Source organism: Phalacrocorax aristotelis, chromosome 12, assembly GCF_949628215.1.
Source record: "Phalacrocorax aristotelis chromosome 12, bGulAri2.1, whole genome shotgun sequence".
NCBI classification, from domain to species: Eukaryota; Metazoa; Chordata; class Aves; order Suliformes; family Phalacrocoracidae; genus Phalacrocorax; species Phalacrocorax aristotelis.
In genome coordinates this window covers 1,057,851-1,073,940 of record NC_134287.1, presented here as the reverse complement: position 1 = coordinate 1,073,940, position 16,090 = coordinate 1,057,851, and the positions used below count along the sequence as shown (strand labels likewise).

The window sequence follows — 16,090 nt, the reverse complement described above, 5'->3', positions numbered from 1 at the left end:
TCAACCTGCTTATTTAATAACAATGGTCACCATTATTCTGCTACTTTTGCACTTTGAAATCCCTTTCTACCTCTCTTCTTGCTGGCATTTTTCTTCCACACTAATAATTGAGAAGCACTTTATCACACACCCCTGCACTATTCCTGAAAAAAACCAAAAGGATATTTTACCCAATTGAATCTTCTTTCAAACCTCTCCTTCAAACACACATCTTGCTATAAACCATGTTGGGGATCTGCCAATGATGGCGTGTCTAAAGGACAAATGGAGTTAGTCATCAAGAAAAACCCTCAAGTGTTTAACAACTTCATATACTTAATGGCTTCTCTCTGCTTCTACCTCTTAAGCCACCAACTCTTTGAGGCGAGGAATGCTTCAGTATGCTTATTGTGCATGTACAACCAATGCTTCCTGGCAGCCCTGTTATATATTATGCAACTATATAAATATGCACCTGCACTTTCTGACACAAGTCATTGCTTCTTTGAAGTAAATCGCCTTCGAGTCATTGCATTTAACAGGTTAGATGGCAGCAGTTTAGTGAGAAGACAGTTAAAAGAAGGAAAGGTGACAGAACAGGAAAGTTATATATCAAATAAACTTGTGGCCAAGAAGGCCAACGGTGTCCTGGGATGCATTAAAAGGAGTGTGGCCAGCAGGGCGAGGGAGGTTCTCCTCCCCCTCTACTCTGCCCTAGTGAGGCCACATCTGGAGTGCTGCATCCAGTTCTGGACTCCCCAGTTCAAGAAAGACACGGAACGACTGGAGAGAGTCCAGCAGAGAGCTATGAAGGTGATCAGGGGACTGGAGCACATCCCTTATGAGGAAAGGCTGAAAGACCTGGGTTTGTTCAGCCTGGAGAAGAGAAGGCTGAGGGGGGATTTCATAAATACCTATAAATATCTCAAGGGTGGGTGTCAGGATGATGGGACAAGGCTCTTTTCAATAGTGTGCAATGACAGGCCAAGGGGCAACAGGCACAAGTTGGAACATGGGAAGTTCCAGCTCAATATGAGGACAAACCCCTTCCCTGTGCGGGTACCAGAGCAGGGGCACAGGCTGCCCAGAGAGGCTGTGGGGTCCCTTCCCTGGAGACATTCACACCCCGCCTGGATGCGGTCCTGTGCCCCTGCTCTGGGTGTGCCTGCTCAAGCAGGGGGTGGGACGGGATGAGCTCCAGAGGTCCCTTCCAACCCCCACCATTCTGTGATTCTACTGGAATTCAGCAATTTCATGTACGCTCCTACTTCCAGAGGGGTTTTATGAAAATAGTCTTAACATCCCTTAATTGGCCGCAATTCCTTTTAACTAGTCTTGACCAAAACAAAGACATCATCATCAAAAAACCTGGAATAAAATCTCCATGGATGACTTAAGAGGAACCTTAACTTCAACAGAGCACCTGGTACTGCCTTTCTACCAAATCAAACTGCAATTTATTGCCTCTAATGTATGTACATTAGGCCATTTCCTTTATGGCTCCACTTCACACAGAAGCAGTAACTGAAGGAAATAATGGAGTGCCCAACAAGTGGGAAAGTAATTGCTCAACAAGCGTGGAACAAGAGAGAGTCAGTTGCACACCGTGCACATGTGGCAGCTCTTCAGAGCCCAGCCCTGCAGTGGTAACAGAAGGCTGGTGTTACAGAACAAGCCCACTGTGGGAACTCTGCCAAGCAACAGCCAGGAGCGCTTGTCCATCTAAATCCTTGGGTCCTTAAGGATTAGGGGTCAGGAAACAATTCCTTCCAACAGCACCACCTCCTGCCTGTACCTGCCAGCCATTAGCCATGCACAGATGGAAGACTGTTAAGCTCCAAGCTCTACTCTTAAGTTATTCCCAAAGAGCTGTATTGAAAGGATGCTTAGGTGGTATCGCAAGGGTGGTAGTGCTGGACTGCAGAAGGGACAGTTCAGATGTCCTGACTTTAAGAGAAATGCAGAAATACCTTGTGTGAAGACCATCTGACCGGGTTGGTTGGGTTTTTTGCTCCAGATATTCCCAGAGTCACTCCACTTCTTTTGAATTTATTAACTAAGTTTCTTACTACTCAAAAACACAAAACAGAAGATGAACACAAGAGCTAAAAAGTTATCAAATTAAGGATGCTACACGACCGCAGTTTAGCCCTTTGCGCCTTTTCAGTCTTAGTTACACAGTCTTTCAAGTACAAGCTTCCCCCTCTCAGGGGTCCCAGTTTCATTCAGTCCACTATACTGCAGGACTCAGTGAACAATTCAACAGAATCAATTAGAGTTCACACTGACCCCATCCACACCCGACACATGCACCCTGCATAAACGCTATCCCGCACACAACTGAAAAGCCTCAGAAAGGTTTTGGTGCTTGTACTGATGCATCTATAAGCTTGACAAATACTAACAGTTATTCTTCATCAAGTACATTCCTCCTCTTCCTTCCTTTATACAGAAAATAAACCAAATCTTAAGTGAAATTATTACAATTCTGGTGTTAGTTTTGGGCTTGAGAAGTTCACATCCCAGGTCTCCCAGTGCAGCTATCAGTCTTAGGGCACATTAGTGTCACTCCAGGAAAATTGCTTAGAACATAAAGCACAAAATTAGCAATCACCTGGGAAAAGTCTTGTTTACTATTTCTCCAGTAACACCAAGAAAATCTACGCCAAAAATATCAATAGAAACCTATTATCTGAGGGAAATTCAAAGACACCAGCCATAAGACAGTCGTCTGATCTGCTTGATGCTACAATAGGATTAAAAAGAAGGTTAGTCTATCTCAAACAGTATCTGGAACTACCTGCAGCTTCAAGCAGAAACACTGCATTGGTTTACATTCTCTGTGCACTTGGAAGGAGACCTGCATTCATGAAGGCTAGGAACTCGCTTTTAAGATGACAACTTTTACTGCATCGTCTGAAAACAATTTGCAAAAATCAAGTCTGGATTCAGCCTGCAAGCAAAGCATCAAATTAAGGTTGTCACTTAATCTTTTTTATTTTAGTAAAAAAGTGACAGAAAATATTAAGAGAAATTAATTACCACTTTGTACACTGTGTCAGAGTGTTTGATATGGACTAAAATTGTACTGCCATCTACTAATTAGAGTGAGGCTGAGTTAGAGTTATGGAAGAAACCTTACTTTATCAATTTCCTAACCTTTCTTACATCCTTTCCACTCTTAAAAATTTCATACAGAATGCAACAAAAGCTAAATGTCAGCCTGAGTTGCTTAGTGATCAAAAGAAAAACAAGTTAACATGTATGGACATGTTATCTACAATAAAACCTAAAAATAACCAAGCAAACAAAAAAAATTGAAGTTATCGCAGGAACAGATATAATCTAGGAGACCAGTGGGTCTTCTAGATCTTTTATATGAAGCTGATATGCAACAGAAGAAAGCTTAGGCGGCTGTTTGGTTTTTTGTTGTTGTTTTGGGTTTTGTTTGTTTTTTAAAATGTCTGCTCTAGGTACCACTGCAATCCTTCAATGCACACAAAGGGAGAAGTATCACAGCTTACAGTTCATCAGTATTCATTATTTGCTAATAAGTCCAAGCACTTCCTGCAGAAACTCAAGGCATAAATAATAAATAAAATACGGCATTGCTCTTATCTGTGAAGTATAAAGTAACAAGCACTGCAGCACTATACATATCACACATCCATACAATCTAATTCCTACACTTTAAAAAAAAAAAACAACACATTTTTTCTGATTTCTTAACTCAATAGACCACAACGAGCCTCTCAGATTCTATTCTTTAGCACTGCAATAGCACTGAGAACAGGCCGCACATTGATATTTACTACTGATTTACCACTTCTTAAAACTGGATCTCTCAGGAAAAGTTCAGACATTAATCCCAAATCAGGATCAAATTCCTCTAGTGTTTATATGAATTTCAGGTTTTCCCTAAAAACTGAGTTTCCAGAGCTCAGACATGAGAAAATGAGTGTGCAATCAAATCTACATACCAGAAAACTGATGGCTACAGTAACAAGTATATTAAGTCAGTACACTGGGCAAAGGTTCTCTTATGGTTACAGTCATTTGACCTTTAGCCAGCTCTTAATGCCCCAGCCAACCCTCTAAAGATGGAGATTTGCAGCAGCTTCTTGTCTGAAATAAGCCATGAAAAGATTCTTCTGAACCCACTGTACAAGCATTCATTTAAAATGTCATGAATGTGCATGAAATCAGAGTGCTTCTAACAGCTTACTTTGCAGCTTCTGTTTAAATGCACTAACTCTGAACCATCAGAGGATAAAAGGACTCAAACCTTCCAGTCTGGCACTCATGGACCTACAATATACACAAGCACCTCTTCACAGGTGTGTTTACCTAGTTTAAACCTTATTTAAATAGACTCTCGATGCACACACTTTCCACAAACACCTGCTTCTCCCACTGCAGTGCTGACTTGTACAAGGCAGTTGCATTCAGTCATTTTGTGTCCTAAAGCCATCCTACACACCAGTAAGCAGTACTTCAGTCACAAAAAATGGTTACTGACTCATCCCCCCAGTCAGAGCAAAGCACAAATTCTGCAGTGAGAATGACTACAGGAGCACCTGCTCTTACCTCTGCATCATACTGGAACAGTCTGAAGACTTCAACAGCCACAGCAAGATTTAAGGAAACTCAATCCTCATCAGATCACGGAAAAGCAGGCTTAGAGTTGATTCAGATTTCCAGCCATTTGTGGTTATAAAACCTCTCCCTAGTGAGCTCAAGAGCATCCTAAGTTGGAAATGCTCATGAAAGAGAAGATGCTCAGTTATCACTGGATGTCAAAAAGAAGCTTCCTTTTGTTGACCTAAATCCATAGCAAAACTGGTGAAATGAACAGACGCACTTTCTAGATTCTCAGCTTACTTTAAAAAGCAGTCAAATGCAAGTTGTGGTGACAGTGACCCTAGGTCCAAACTTGTATCAATACTAAGGTTTCCATCAGTTTTAAAATAACCTTTGAAGATGTAGCTGTATTTCAATTTTGTGCGCATGGACAAAGCTTGATAGTCACTGCTTCCATACGTTCGTAACTCAGGGCACCAACTTTTGCTTTTTCTAAGCCTTGGAAGTACGAGACACCACATCAAACTTAGGCTTATGGTGCTTATCTTAGCACATCAAGCATTCAGCTATTAAATTTATCTTGAAGTAACTTATGTATCACCCACGATGACAGAACCTCTGTTTTTCCTTTCTGTTTTTCAGGCAACTACTATCAATAATAATTAAAGTATATGCAGCCCATAAAAGTGTAAAAACAGCACACAATAAACCAAACGCAGTGGATCAGAGCAGACATGCTGTTCATTCTCCAATTATTAAACTCTTTTTATAAGTCTACATAAAATTGCCACAGAAAGTAAGTTTCTCTGTCAGAATTTAAAGAGCAACATCATTCCACATAATTCAGGTCCAAGGCCCTTCGCTAGGTATGCTGAACTGCCGAAGTCGGGTTACTCTTACTGTAATCATGGGACTGTTTGTGCGGAGCAACAGCATCTTCTCTAGATGCTGCCTTCAAGAGCCCAGTTAAACATTACAATGGGATGGAATACCACTACTTAGTTGCAGGCAAGCTTCTACTATTTTGGTAATCAAACAAAACGCATTATGTAATTAGTTACTCTTGAGGAGCAATACTTTGAAATGGGAATCTTTAGCTGCTGGAGGTATACGGTGCATCTTTACACCCTTGACCAGGGTATTTCAGCGTCACAGCCATGACAGAGTTAACACCCACTAGCTCAGAGGAGAACAAAAGGTACTCCACTGCAACATGCTTAACATTTACATTGCCTCTCTTTGCTCATTAAACAGGTTTTGGTTAAATAATGAACAAACTGTATTACAGACTCCGATGAGAATTCCAAAATTATAAATCAACTGGTAAAGCCCAGAGGAGAATGAAGGGAGTGGGAGGGAAGGAAGGATAATATTGACTAATATAAAGGGCGCAGCTTGACAGTGGATATTCCTGCCACACCTGATCAAACATGCTCCATGGGGGAGGGGAAGGGAGGGCGAGAGCAAGAGGGGAGATGGGACACGGCAGCCTGAAATTTGCATCCGGAACAGATTAAAATGGGTTCTTGGGGGATTGAGAAAATACATAATATATATTACTATAAATGCAAAATTGTACTAAAAGCTAACTCAAATGTCAAAGATTACAGCTTGAATAAATTTAAATATAAAAGCAATGCGTTTCCATAAGCTAATGAAAGAGACATGAAAGGAAGGTCTAGGGGAAAAAAACCCAACAAAAAAAAAAAAAAAAACAAAAAACACAAAAACCCCTAAGCTTGGACTTTTCATTGCCTGGAAGATGAGGCAGGACACTATCATTCAAAGTACTGCTTGGAAGCCAGTCCATGTCTAAAACTGAAGAAAATGGAACACAGCAATGATGTCCTACCTCAAGACACTAATCAGTAAACAGCAGTCACTGAAGCTGAAATGACCTGTTTTAAAGTACCCCATGTAGTCAAACGAACATGCTATCATCACCATATTATCTCAGCATGAACCACACTCACATGATGACTAATACTCACAGGGAGTCTCTGAATCTCTCAGTACATTAAACTTCGCTTTCTGTAACACAAGCAGATAGTGGGCTTCCATTTTTTCCCCAACAAGTCAACAGCACATTGTATCTAGCTAGTCCAGATAAATGGCCAGTCCCTGACATTTACCCATACTGCATTTATTTGAGCATCCTGATATTCCCTGCTCTTGTTGATGAGAAGAGATATTTGCAATAATGGCAAAGAACTTCAGAAATCTTAAAGAAAATTTTAGCTCATAGAGAGGTGAGAAGGAAAATTTCCTTCCAAAACACTATTGGTGACTGAATGCATGTTCTACAGATATGAGTTAGCTTACAACAATCCACAAATCCAGACTGTCATGTAGTCTGGGTACAAGCATAACATCCAGAACAAAGATACTATCCAGCAATGCAAGCTGTGCCAGAGTTCCCTAAGATGTCACAACCTCACAGGACAGTCCTGGTCACAGCCAAGGGAAGTTCACCTGGCAAAGAAAACTAAAGCATTACACTTACAGGCAGCAATAAAAGAGGAAGGAATAAGGGCTTAGAACTGGCACCTGTCCTCAGCACTTGGAAGTGGTACTACTGTACTTCTAGGAAGCATACTTTTTATGGGATTCCAGGCTCAGTGCTGACACAAGAATGGGCATGCTTTGAAATTAGAAATGCAAGAAGTCCACCTCAAACTTAGGTTGAGCGCAGTTCCAAACACTTGCTGTAATAAAAGGACCAGAAATAAAACTTAATTTCAAATATTACAATCAGTAAGACAAACCCTTGGAAGAACCAGCAGAATGCACATGCAGCTCAGGATTAACCTCACCTCCAGACTCTCAACATATATTTAGGTTACACTTAAACAGTCACTGCTGAAACTACAAAAAGAGAAAATATGGGGGAGGAAAAGGGAGAAAGACTGGTTGGGAAAAAAAACCTGGTCAGAATACACATCACAGCCTTGTGTTCTACTTCTGCAATCAATATAGATTTCCAGTCCCTTTTGGTGCAACTGGTCACAAAGCAAGCCTTTCACTTCAAGATTAAAGACACCCAAATGAAAAGTAAAGTCTGTGCTTCACTTATTACTGATAACAGATGACGGAAACCAACAAGCCAAAGAATGTGAGGAGAAAAGGGATAATGGGAAGCTACTTTCTAAGCAGATTTTTCCCATCATTCACAGATCAAAAAGCATAAACAAAGCACAGAAAGACTATGCATAATAATACACCAGATTTCATATATTACTACAAGCTTCAGTATACTGAAGCAGCACGCATATTTATATATAAAAAGATGTCTGAACATATATACACACACAAATATATCTCTCCAGATAGTGGTAACAGGGGTATCTGTGTGCTAGTTTACATTCATATTATTTGTCTAAAAGTATAGACATATTTGCTCTTTTCTTGTTATCCAGTATATGACCCCTGGATAGTAAATAAGAAACAAGTACACCTGTACATTTCTTTGCACATACCCTAGCAGGTACACATACCTGCTGGTTTCTGTATAAGCTTACCTGTTATATTATTCAGTACTTCTTTTAAGAGGCTAAAGCTATGCAGCAGGGGATCCCTTTCTTCATCCTACAGGTCATATACAGGAAGGAAGTCATTAATGAGACAAACATATTCCTGAAGACAAATCTTAATAATGGGTCTGTAAAGACTTCTCCCTCATAGTCACAGAAGTACTGCGAGTTGAATTTATCACTGTCAGCACGCTTACTCCATCAAAATCAAGAGAAGCATTTTTGTTTTCCTGTTAGTGCTCCCCAGTGTCATACACCTCAAATGTCAAAGCATAGGTTCAAGATTGAGCATTCTGGTTTGGTTTTACTGTCCTTAGGAGTATTTCTGACTAGCCTTCCGCTGTTTAATAAATTTCAGAGCAAATCTACCTCATACTGTATTGAAATGGCTCATCTGGATTTGCTATAATGTTAATCTATGCAGATTGTAATGGGAACAGAAATACAATGACATTTGGTGCCATTAAAATAACTGGAAGAAAGAATCACAGTGCAAAATTTACATGAATAAACGCATTGTTTAGCCTTAGTCCATCTTTACAATATTAAAATAAGGAGGAGCAGCAGTTTCTCCAAGCTGTGTACATCCGCAGCCACACCTCCTACTGGGTGGCAGCAAACTCTAATGAAGAGATGCCTGTTAGAAAGAAAAAGGGCCCTGCCCTTTGACAAACTGAAACCACTCGTGCTGGATGACAGCCATCTGCTCTTCATGTGACATCCTGAAGGGCACCACAGATACAGGACGCCACATGCACACATTTACACTGTGGAAGCCATAGACTGATCAATGCATCATTAGACTTGGAAATGTTGTATTAATGACTTTTAACAAAACAGGTTTGAAACTATTCACAGGTTTCAGTCAGGAATATAGCTAGCAGTCAAAAACAGAGCTGAAAAATGCCATGTGAAAAAATAAAAAATACCCTATATATAATTACTTCCTCAATTTTTATTTCATGGCTTTCATGAAGACTGTCTTCTCTAAGAGGGCACAAAAGATATATAAAGACATTGTGCTAAATAAAGTAACAACAAATATTCAAAATCCCTGACATACCAGGCAATAAAAGTCTAAATGAGATGATTCCCATGTGGGATACAACGGGGGGTTTTTTGTTTCTTTACAGGGTATATAGGTAGATTTCCAGCTTTGTACCTCTTACAGTCGCTGGCACACAAGAAGCCAAGACTGCCCAGCATGAAACAACATAGAAAGTTATTCCAACTTTACTTACACAGGTGCTATAACGAGCGCTAAAAAAACACAGGTACTCTTCTAAAACCAGGTGGTTTCTGCCGTAGTGTGAGTAGGTAGTAACAATTCAAGGTAACTTACCAGATGCGTGTGCGTGCTCCATCGGGCATTACGCTTTATGGCTCCCACCACCGCATTGATTTCACCTTGTACAATGTATATGTTCTTATCCACCATCCTGACAATCCTGAAAATAAAGGTGATTCAAATTAATCTCCAGCTCCTCAGAATCATTCTCTTCCTCAGATGAAACACCAAGTTGGCCCTAGTCAAGCAGGAGGCCTGCAGAGATGCAAGAAACTCTTCCAGATCTTTGTTTTGTGCTTGTAAACAGTTATTTTGTCAAAAAGAAGACGCTTTTCCAAAGAGTGCACTTTCAAGACCATGAGAGCAGACAGTTATAGCAGGGCATCTGTGAAGCAAGAGACAACTTTGCCAAGGCACATTCCTTGGTTTTTTCCAGTCTATGTAAGTTCACAGAAAGATAAAGTGTTAGGGTACCAGGACAGACATCCATGAAATGCAATAACGCAAGCATCTCCAGCACTTATGCAAAGTCCCACAGCTCTACATAGAACACAAAGCCAATCCTGTACTCTCTTAAATAAGCATCAGTGGCTTGAATAAGCTGGCCAGAACAAAACTCTTTGGGACTTATAAATTACTTTATTTTGTCAAATTTTAAACAGATGTCAATTTCACACTAGCTTCATGAAAAAAAGCTTTCAAGAAAGTGGGAAAGTAAAAAAGTTAACGGGTAAGACCCCACAAAGAAATGAGCAAAACTAGAGACAAAACTGGATGTTACAGAGAGGAAAAAAGCGAGAAAGCTAAAGGAAGACATTTACTTTCATGTAGCCTGAGGTCTTACAGGGAAAAACTTGAACTGATGTACCCAGAGAGAGAGCCAGAAGAGGGGAGAAAATTTTACATGCAAGAAATATTTGTAATGGTCTGAGAAAAAGAAACAAAGAGTGGATTACTCTAGGATTGTTCTCGCTATACTAGCTGTAGCCCAGATACAGTCAAGCATAAAGAAATAAGAATGGAGGGGAATGAACAGACACAACTGTTTATAAAGAATAAACAGGACTTACAAAGAGGCCACAGAGTCAGATGATAGCGTGTCTGCAAATGATAAGGATTTAGTGAAATGGTAGCCAAGTAATGAGACTTTTTCAGAAGATATGAAAGGAAAATGGGGAATCCAGCTTGAAATCACAACAGGCCGTCCACAGGGAAGCAAAAGACTGAAAACAGACGAAACATTGATCATAATACTTCAAATCAGACAGGCTCATTTAAGGAACTCAGCTGGGGAGGGGGTGGGAGCAGGGGGTAATAAAACAGAGAGTATGAGAAGGATTTTTGCCTATGTAGCAAAAGCAACGCTGGAAGGCAATAGTTTTGGTGTATTATTCCAGACCTCAAACACCACCACAGAAATTTCATAACATACATCCTAGATCTGTCAGGCTTCACATTAATTAACATGTTTGAATTATCAACAACAATTCAAATATACAATTATCCTCTGAGTGAAAGAGACTAATTTGCTTCAGGACTCTGTAAATAAAGGAAAGAAAGCAGAATATTATAAAAAGATACCTTATCAAGGGAGAGCATCAGATTTACCATTTTGGTTTTTTATATGTTTGCGATAGGATAAATAATCTTATGGCAAACTCTTTCTTACTTCATTATATTAATTATACATAACGGTATTCCTAAGTGTTCCACAATAGGTTAAGGGCAAAGACAAAAGTATTCTATAATACAGGAACTGCCATGACAGACAAGATCAGGTTTATCTCATTCACTACTAGATGGTTCAGAAAAATAAACAGAGTTCTGCCAACTAGTTCACTTGTGCCCTAGAGAACAAAGGTTTCTATCCTCCCTCCACAGCTGTATAACAGAACCACAGATATTCTTCCTTCTCATGTGTCTAATGTTTGAGAAACGCTCCTGTCCTCAGTAGTAACTTATTCCATATATTATTTGTATGACTGCATTAAAATATTGCATAAAAATACCCTTGACCGCATTTTTTTCTACTTCAGTATATTGTCTTTGTTTTACTAAATGGGAGATTTCCTCCTCCATGTAGAATTCCTCACTTATTTACTTCTTTCAGTAATTCCAATATTTTCCATATTTCTACATAAGCACTTTCAGGGATCAAAACTCTGGTCCACAGAAGTACTTTTGGGGGAAATACTTTATACATTCAAATTTGTCAAAACTCAAGTTTTTCCTGTCTTCACTGTCACAAAAAAATATTGAGCATGAAAACTTTGCTGTGCCATTACAGGCATTTAGCAAATTGATGCAGAAACAAAGGCTCCCCCAACCTGATTTGGAAAAGCACATAAAGAAATACCAGACACATGTATCATGTGCCTTGCACATGCACAGGTACTCAGTAGTTCTGCCAATATTTATAAAGTGATGTCAAACTTAAATGCTGTTCTGCATACTACCGAATCTGCTTGTAGGACTCCTATTTCTTCTTCTCTACTTTTAAGCTAAGACAGAAAAGTGTATTAAACTCAGTCCAGTGCTCAGGCATTCCAAATCCAGTCCTATCTCCAACCAGCAAAACTTGAAGAAGGCAGCCACAAACCTCCAACACACACCTTTTCCTTTTAACCTACTGGGAAACTGAACGTGCTGATCCTTTCAAGCAAGGATGCAAAAAAATCCGTGTTGCTTGGCAGGGCTCTTCTGACATTAAAATCCTGCACAACTTAAGGGGTTGGGTTTTTTTCCAGTTATATCCTTTCATTGCTAACTATCTGAGCAAACACGGTGAGAAAACACTCCTTTCCTCACTGCAGATTCCATTAAATGTAGCTTTATTCAAAAGTACAAGAATTCACTTTATGTACGCCAAAAAACTTAATGGTCCAATGCAATTGACATAACCTATCCTGCAGGAGACACAAACGCACTCTCAGATCTCTGAACATCAAACATATGGCCCACTTCACCACAAACACTAGGTGAAGACGAGCGAAAATCCTGCTTTACATTTAAGCTTGCAGTTAACCCAGCAACAGCACAACACACGTTCCAAAGTAAACTGTAACCAACTACCTTCATTGCAAAAGGACCTTTGCAACTGTGTGCTGGAGAAGGAAACAGAAAATAATTACAAGGTGGGGGGAAAAAGCCTGACAACTATTTTCAAAGATGCACCTTTTAAGCTAAACCCACCAAAAGTGCCATCCATCCCTGCAGAAGTTTAAAAGTTTATTTCAAGCAACAGAAATAGCTTCTCTAAACACTGCACTTCCCAAAACTTACCCCTTTTAAGCTATCAGAAAATTTCAGTAAGCATTTCTTCAACTATATCTTCAGCACAAGCAACAACTGCTCCCACTTTAGAGCTCACTAGATATACTACATTGGAAGGAATTTTAAGATTGAAATTAATCGTGTGAAGCTGCAGAGAGAAAGTTACAAGATTTACCAGTCTAGCACTGAAAAATCACTTGGTTTTATGAGAGCATGGTGGTAGTCAAGCAAAACCACAAAACGTTTCTTCAACATACAAAAAAAATGGCTAACATGAATTCAGGCTTAATGTTACAAAGGCATGGTCTGAAGCATGGGATATTGTATAACTGTTGGCTGCACAGATTATCAAAACTACTAATGCTAAAGATCATTAAAGAAGTTGAAACAGCCTTCCTGGCAAAGCCGTGGTTCCAACACCTCTTGATGCCTTCAAATCAAGACTGGCTGCCTTTCTTGATGAAAGCAGTCTTTAATCAAATACAAGATAGTAGACTCAGTACAGAAACAAATGGATTAAGTTCTGCGGTCTTGAGTTATGCAGAAAAACCAGGAAAGGTACCTATTAAATTTCAAATGCTTTTTAGCTCCTTATCTCTTCAGTTAGTCCTACATAAACTCCTGTTTCTTTATCGTGATAGGTTCATACATCTGCTTAAACCTGCAGAACAGTCCTCAGATTTTGTTCCTGCACAGCACATCAACAGGCAGCAGAGCGAAAATGAGAGCTCCAAAGCAAGGCAACACAGCTGCCCAGACCAGCAAGAGAAGCAGGGAAGCTGTTAGCATCCACAGCCTCACTGCTAACAAGGTTAGGGACACTGAGTGGAAAAAGGTAGATGCCTAAGCATGCCAAAACAGAACAAAACCTAACATTCATACATCTCTCAAAGCCTTCAGCAAAATTCTGTGGACTGTAATTATCACTACTCTGAGACTCCTGAAACAGTATTAGATGTGAAACCTGCATATTAAAACACCCACAAGATTTACATGCGCAAATGTTATCTCACACATGCGCTGCACACTTCACTGCTCAACCTTGGAACATGCTACCCCAAAACATCCCAGTGCATTGGAACCCAAATTTTTCCAGGGTATTACCACAAGAAGTGTCAGGTACACTTTTAGGAAACACTCCCTCCCCTACAGGGAAATGTCTGCAGCTCTCCTATACGCAAGCGAGAGTTAGCATCCGAAGTGACAAAGTCTGGCACACTTCCATCAAGTCACTTTTTCCTACCACTAACTTTAGCCTTCAGCTACGGTAACTGGCTCAAACCTGGTGAAACTACTCCAATAAATAGCCATAATAAAAAACAACATAATCACTACATATGCAAGAAAGGTAGTATTTCAGAGTAAGCTTCTGTTGACCTAGATTTGCACTGTTTATGATAATGCATGAATAATCTATATAGTCTCTGACCTAGATTTGGCCACTTGAGTCCTGATAAAATACACTGCTACCAAAACAGAACACACAACACCCTTCAGTCCACGAATCACAATTCCTGCCTAACTCACAGCTAGCCAGGTTAGCCAGAAGCCCAGCTGACAATGAAGCAGCTCCTCTTCTTCCTTCTAAACAACACACACAGGAGGTACATGTATCTCTATCAGGAAGTTTAACTTGCTTGGGTTTTTCATGTAATGACTAGTCTGCAATAAACACCACAGGCAGTAAAAGCTCAGAGGACTGAGAATGTTTCTCCAAAGGCCACCTCCTAATGCCTGGACAAAAGTAATAGAAAAGTATTAGTAAGTATGGCAAGGAACGATGCAACCCAGCGATGCCAGAATTCTGGGCAATTAACAGTGCCCTTTACAAGACAAGCAGCAGTAAAGGTGACAGTGGTGGCACACTGGAAAGGAAGGTGGGACAAGCTTCGTCGCAAGTCTCCATGTTTAGCTGCAACAGCAAGATAGCGCCTGGAAATCGAAAGAAGGCAACTCACATTGACCTGTCAAAGCTGCAGAGCAAAAATGAAACCTCATGTCAGTGTGGAGGGGGGTTCTTTCCTCCAGTTACTGTCGAACCCAAGGCACACGGTTCCAGCCGAACCCCTGACGTACACCCTGGGCTGGCCCTGAGCCTTCCCCCGCCAAGCTCCCTGGCTACGTGTTGGGAAACCGCCGCTGCCACCGGCTCTTAGGCCGCCGGCCCGGCCTGGGGGGCGGTGTGTGGGGCCCTTCGGGGCGCACCGGGAACCCCCGGCCCGGCCCCCGGCGCTGCGGGGCGGCCCCGGCCCCCCTCCGAGCCCTGCCCATACCCCCTCCCCCCCGCCCCGCCGGGAACCCCGGGTATGACGTCAGGGCTGTCACGTCATCGCCCCGGGGCCGTTGCCACCACCACCCCCCGGCCCCCCGCCCACCCCCGGGGCTGCCTCAGCTCTGCCCACGCCCCCCGCCGGTCCCGCGCCGTCCCCCTACCCCAACCTCCCCTCCCGCCCGCCGCCGCGTCGCGACAGTATCGCGACAAGCATTCGCCGACCGGCACTGACCCCCGCATCCAAAATGGCGGCGCCTGCTCCCCGCGGCGGCGGCCGCTTCACACATCGGTCAGACGGGCGGCGCGGCGAGCGGGAGGGCGCGGCCCCACCTCCCTCCCTCCCGCTCCCGGGGGCGGCAGGAGACAGCGGCGGTCCCGGCCAGGCCGCCGAGCGCAGGGTCCGCCCGGGCGCGGCCAAGCGAAACCGGCTCCGCACCGCTCTCACTGACGTGGAAACCGGCGCACCGCAACCCGCTGCCTGGTTACTGCGCCGACGGACAGCCCGCAGAGCCAACCCGCGCACGGCGCGGCGGGCGTCTCCCTGAGCTGCCCAATGGGACCACGAGCTAAAACCGGAGGAGGCGGACCCTCCGGTGACAAGCGGAAGAGAGCCAATGAGAGGAGAGAGGGTAGAACTAGCAGAATCACTAGCCAATGGCGAAAGAGTCCTGCGGTGACGGGGCGCGGCCTCGCCTGACGGAGCGCAGCAAGGGTGGTTGAGCGGCAGACGGGGGAAGGGCTGCCCTCACAAAGCGTTGTGGGCCGGGCCGCCCTCCTTGTGCCTGGCCCGTGGGGGGGTCCTGGCCGACCCCCACCGAGCTGAGCTGGGCTGGGCCGGGCCGGGCCGGGCCGGGCCGGGCCGGGCCGGGCCTGCGGCTCTGGGCTGTCCCTGGGCTGGGCTCGGCCGGGCCGGGCCGGGTCGGGTCGGGTCGGGTCTATGGCCCCTGGCCGCCCCCGGGCCTGGCGGCTCGGGGTGTGTGTGTGTGTGTCTGTGTCTGTGTGTCTGTGTAAAGCCGTGCTTGGCCCAGGCACCTCCCGTGGGCCAGGTGCAGCAGTGGCTGCAGATGTGCTTCCCTTCCCTGCTTTGCAAATACTTCCCAACTTGCTCCTACAGCCTCTCCAGCCTCTTCTCTGGAGCCGGCTGGGAGGTGGTGCCCACTGAGAAGC

The 16,090-nt window shown here is 43.0% G+C and overlaps 1 protein-coding gene across 3 annotated transcripts in view; it reads right to left on the bottom strand.

Moving 5' to 3' along the window:
* The window catches only part of GBF1 (golgi brefeldin A resistant guanine nucleotide exchange factor 1), a 109,100-nt gene extending 93,686 nt beyond the window's left edge, over nucleotides 1-15,414 (bottom strand). For 2 of the 3 annotated variants that reach the window (XM_075107578.1, XM_075107581.1), the window contains exons 1-3: nucleotides 15,156-15,414; nucleotides 9,433-9,538; nucleotides 8,079-8,145 (exon numbers count right to left, since the gene is read on the bottom strand). In XM_075107578.1, the coding sequence (XP_074963679.1) occupies nucleotides 8,079-8,145; nucleotides 9,433-9,538; nucleotides 15,156-15,163 (181 nt within the window). In that variant the 5' untranslated portion in view covers nucleotides 15,164-15,414. The remainder of the gene's footprint in view (nucleotides 1-8,078; nucleotides 8,146-9,432; nucleotides 9,539-15,155) is intronic. The other variant, XM_075107580.1, reaches the window with a different exon arrangement.
* Nucleotides 15,415-16,090: the final 676 nt, after the last annotated feature.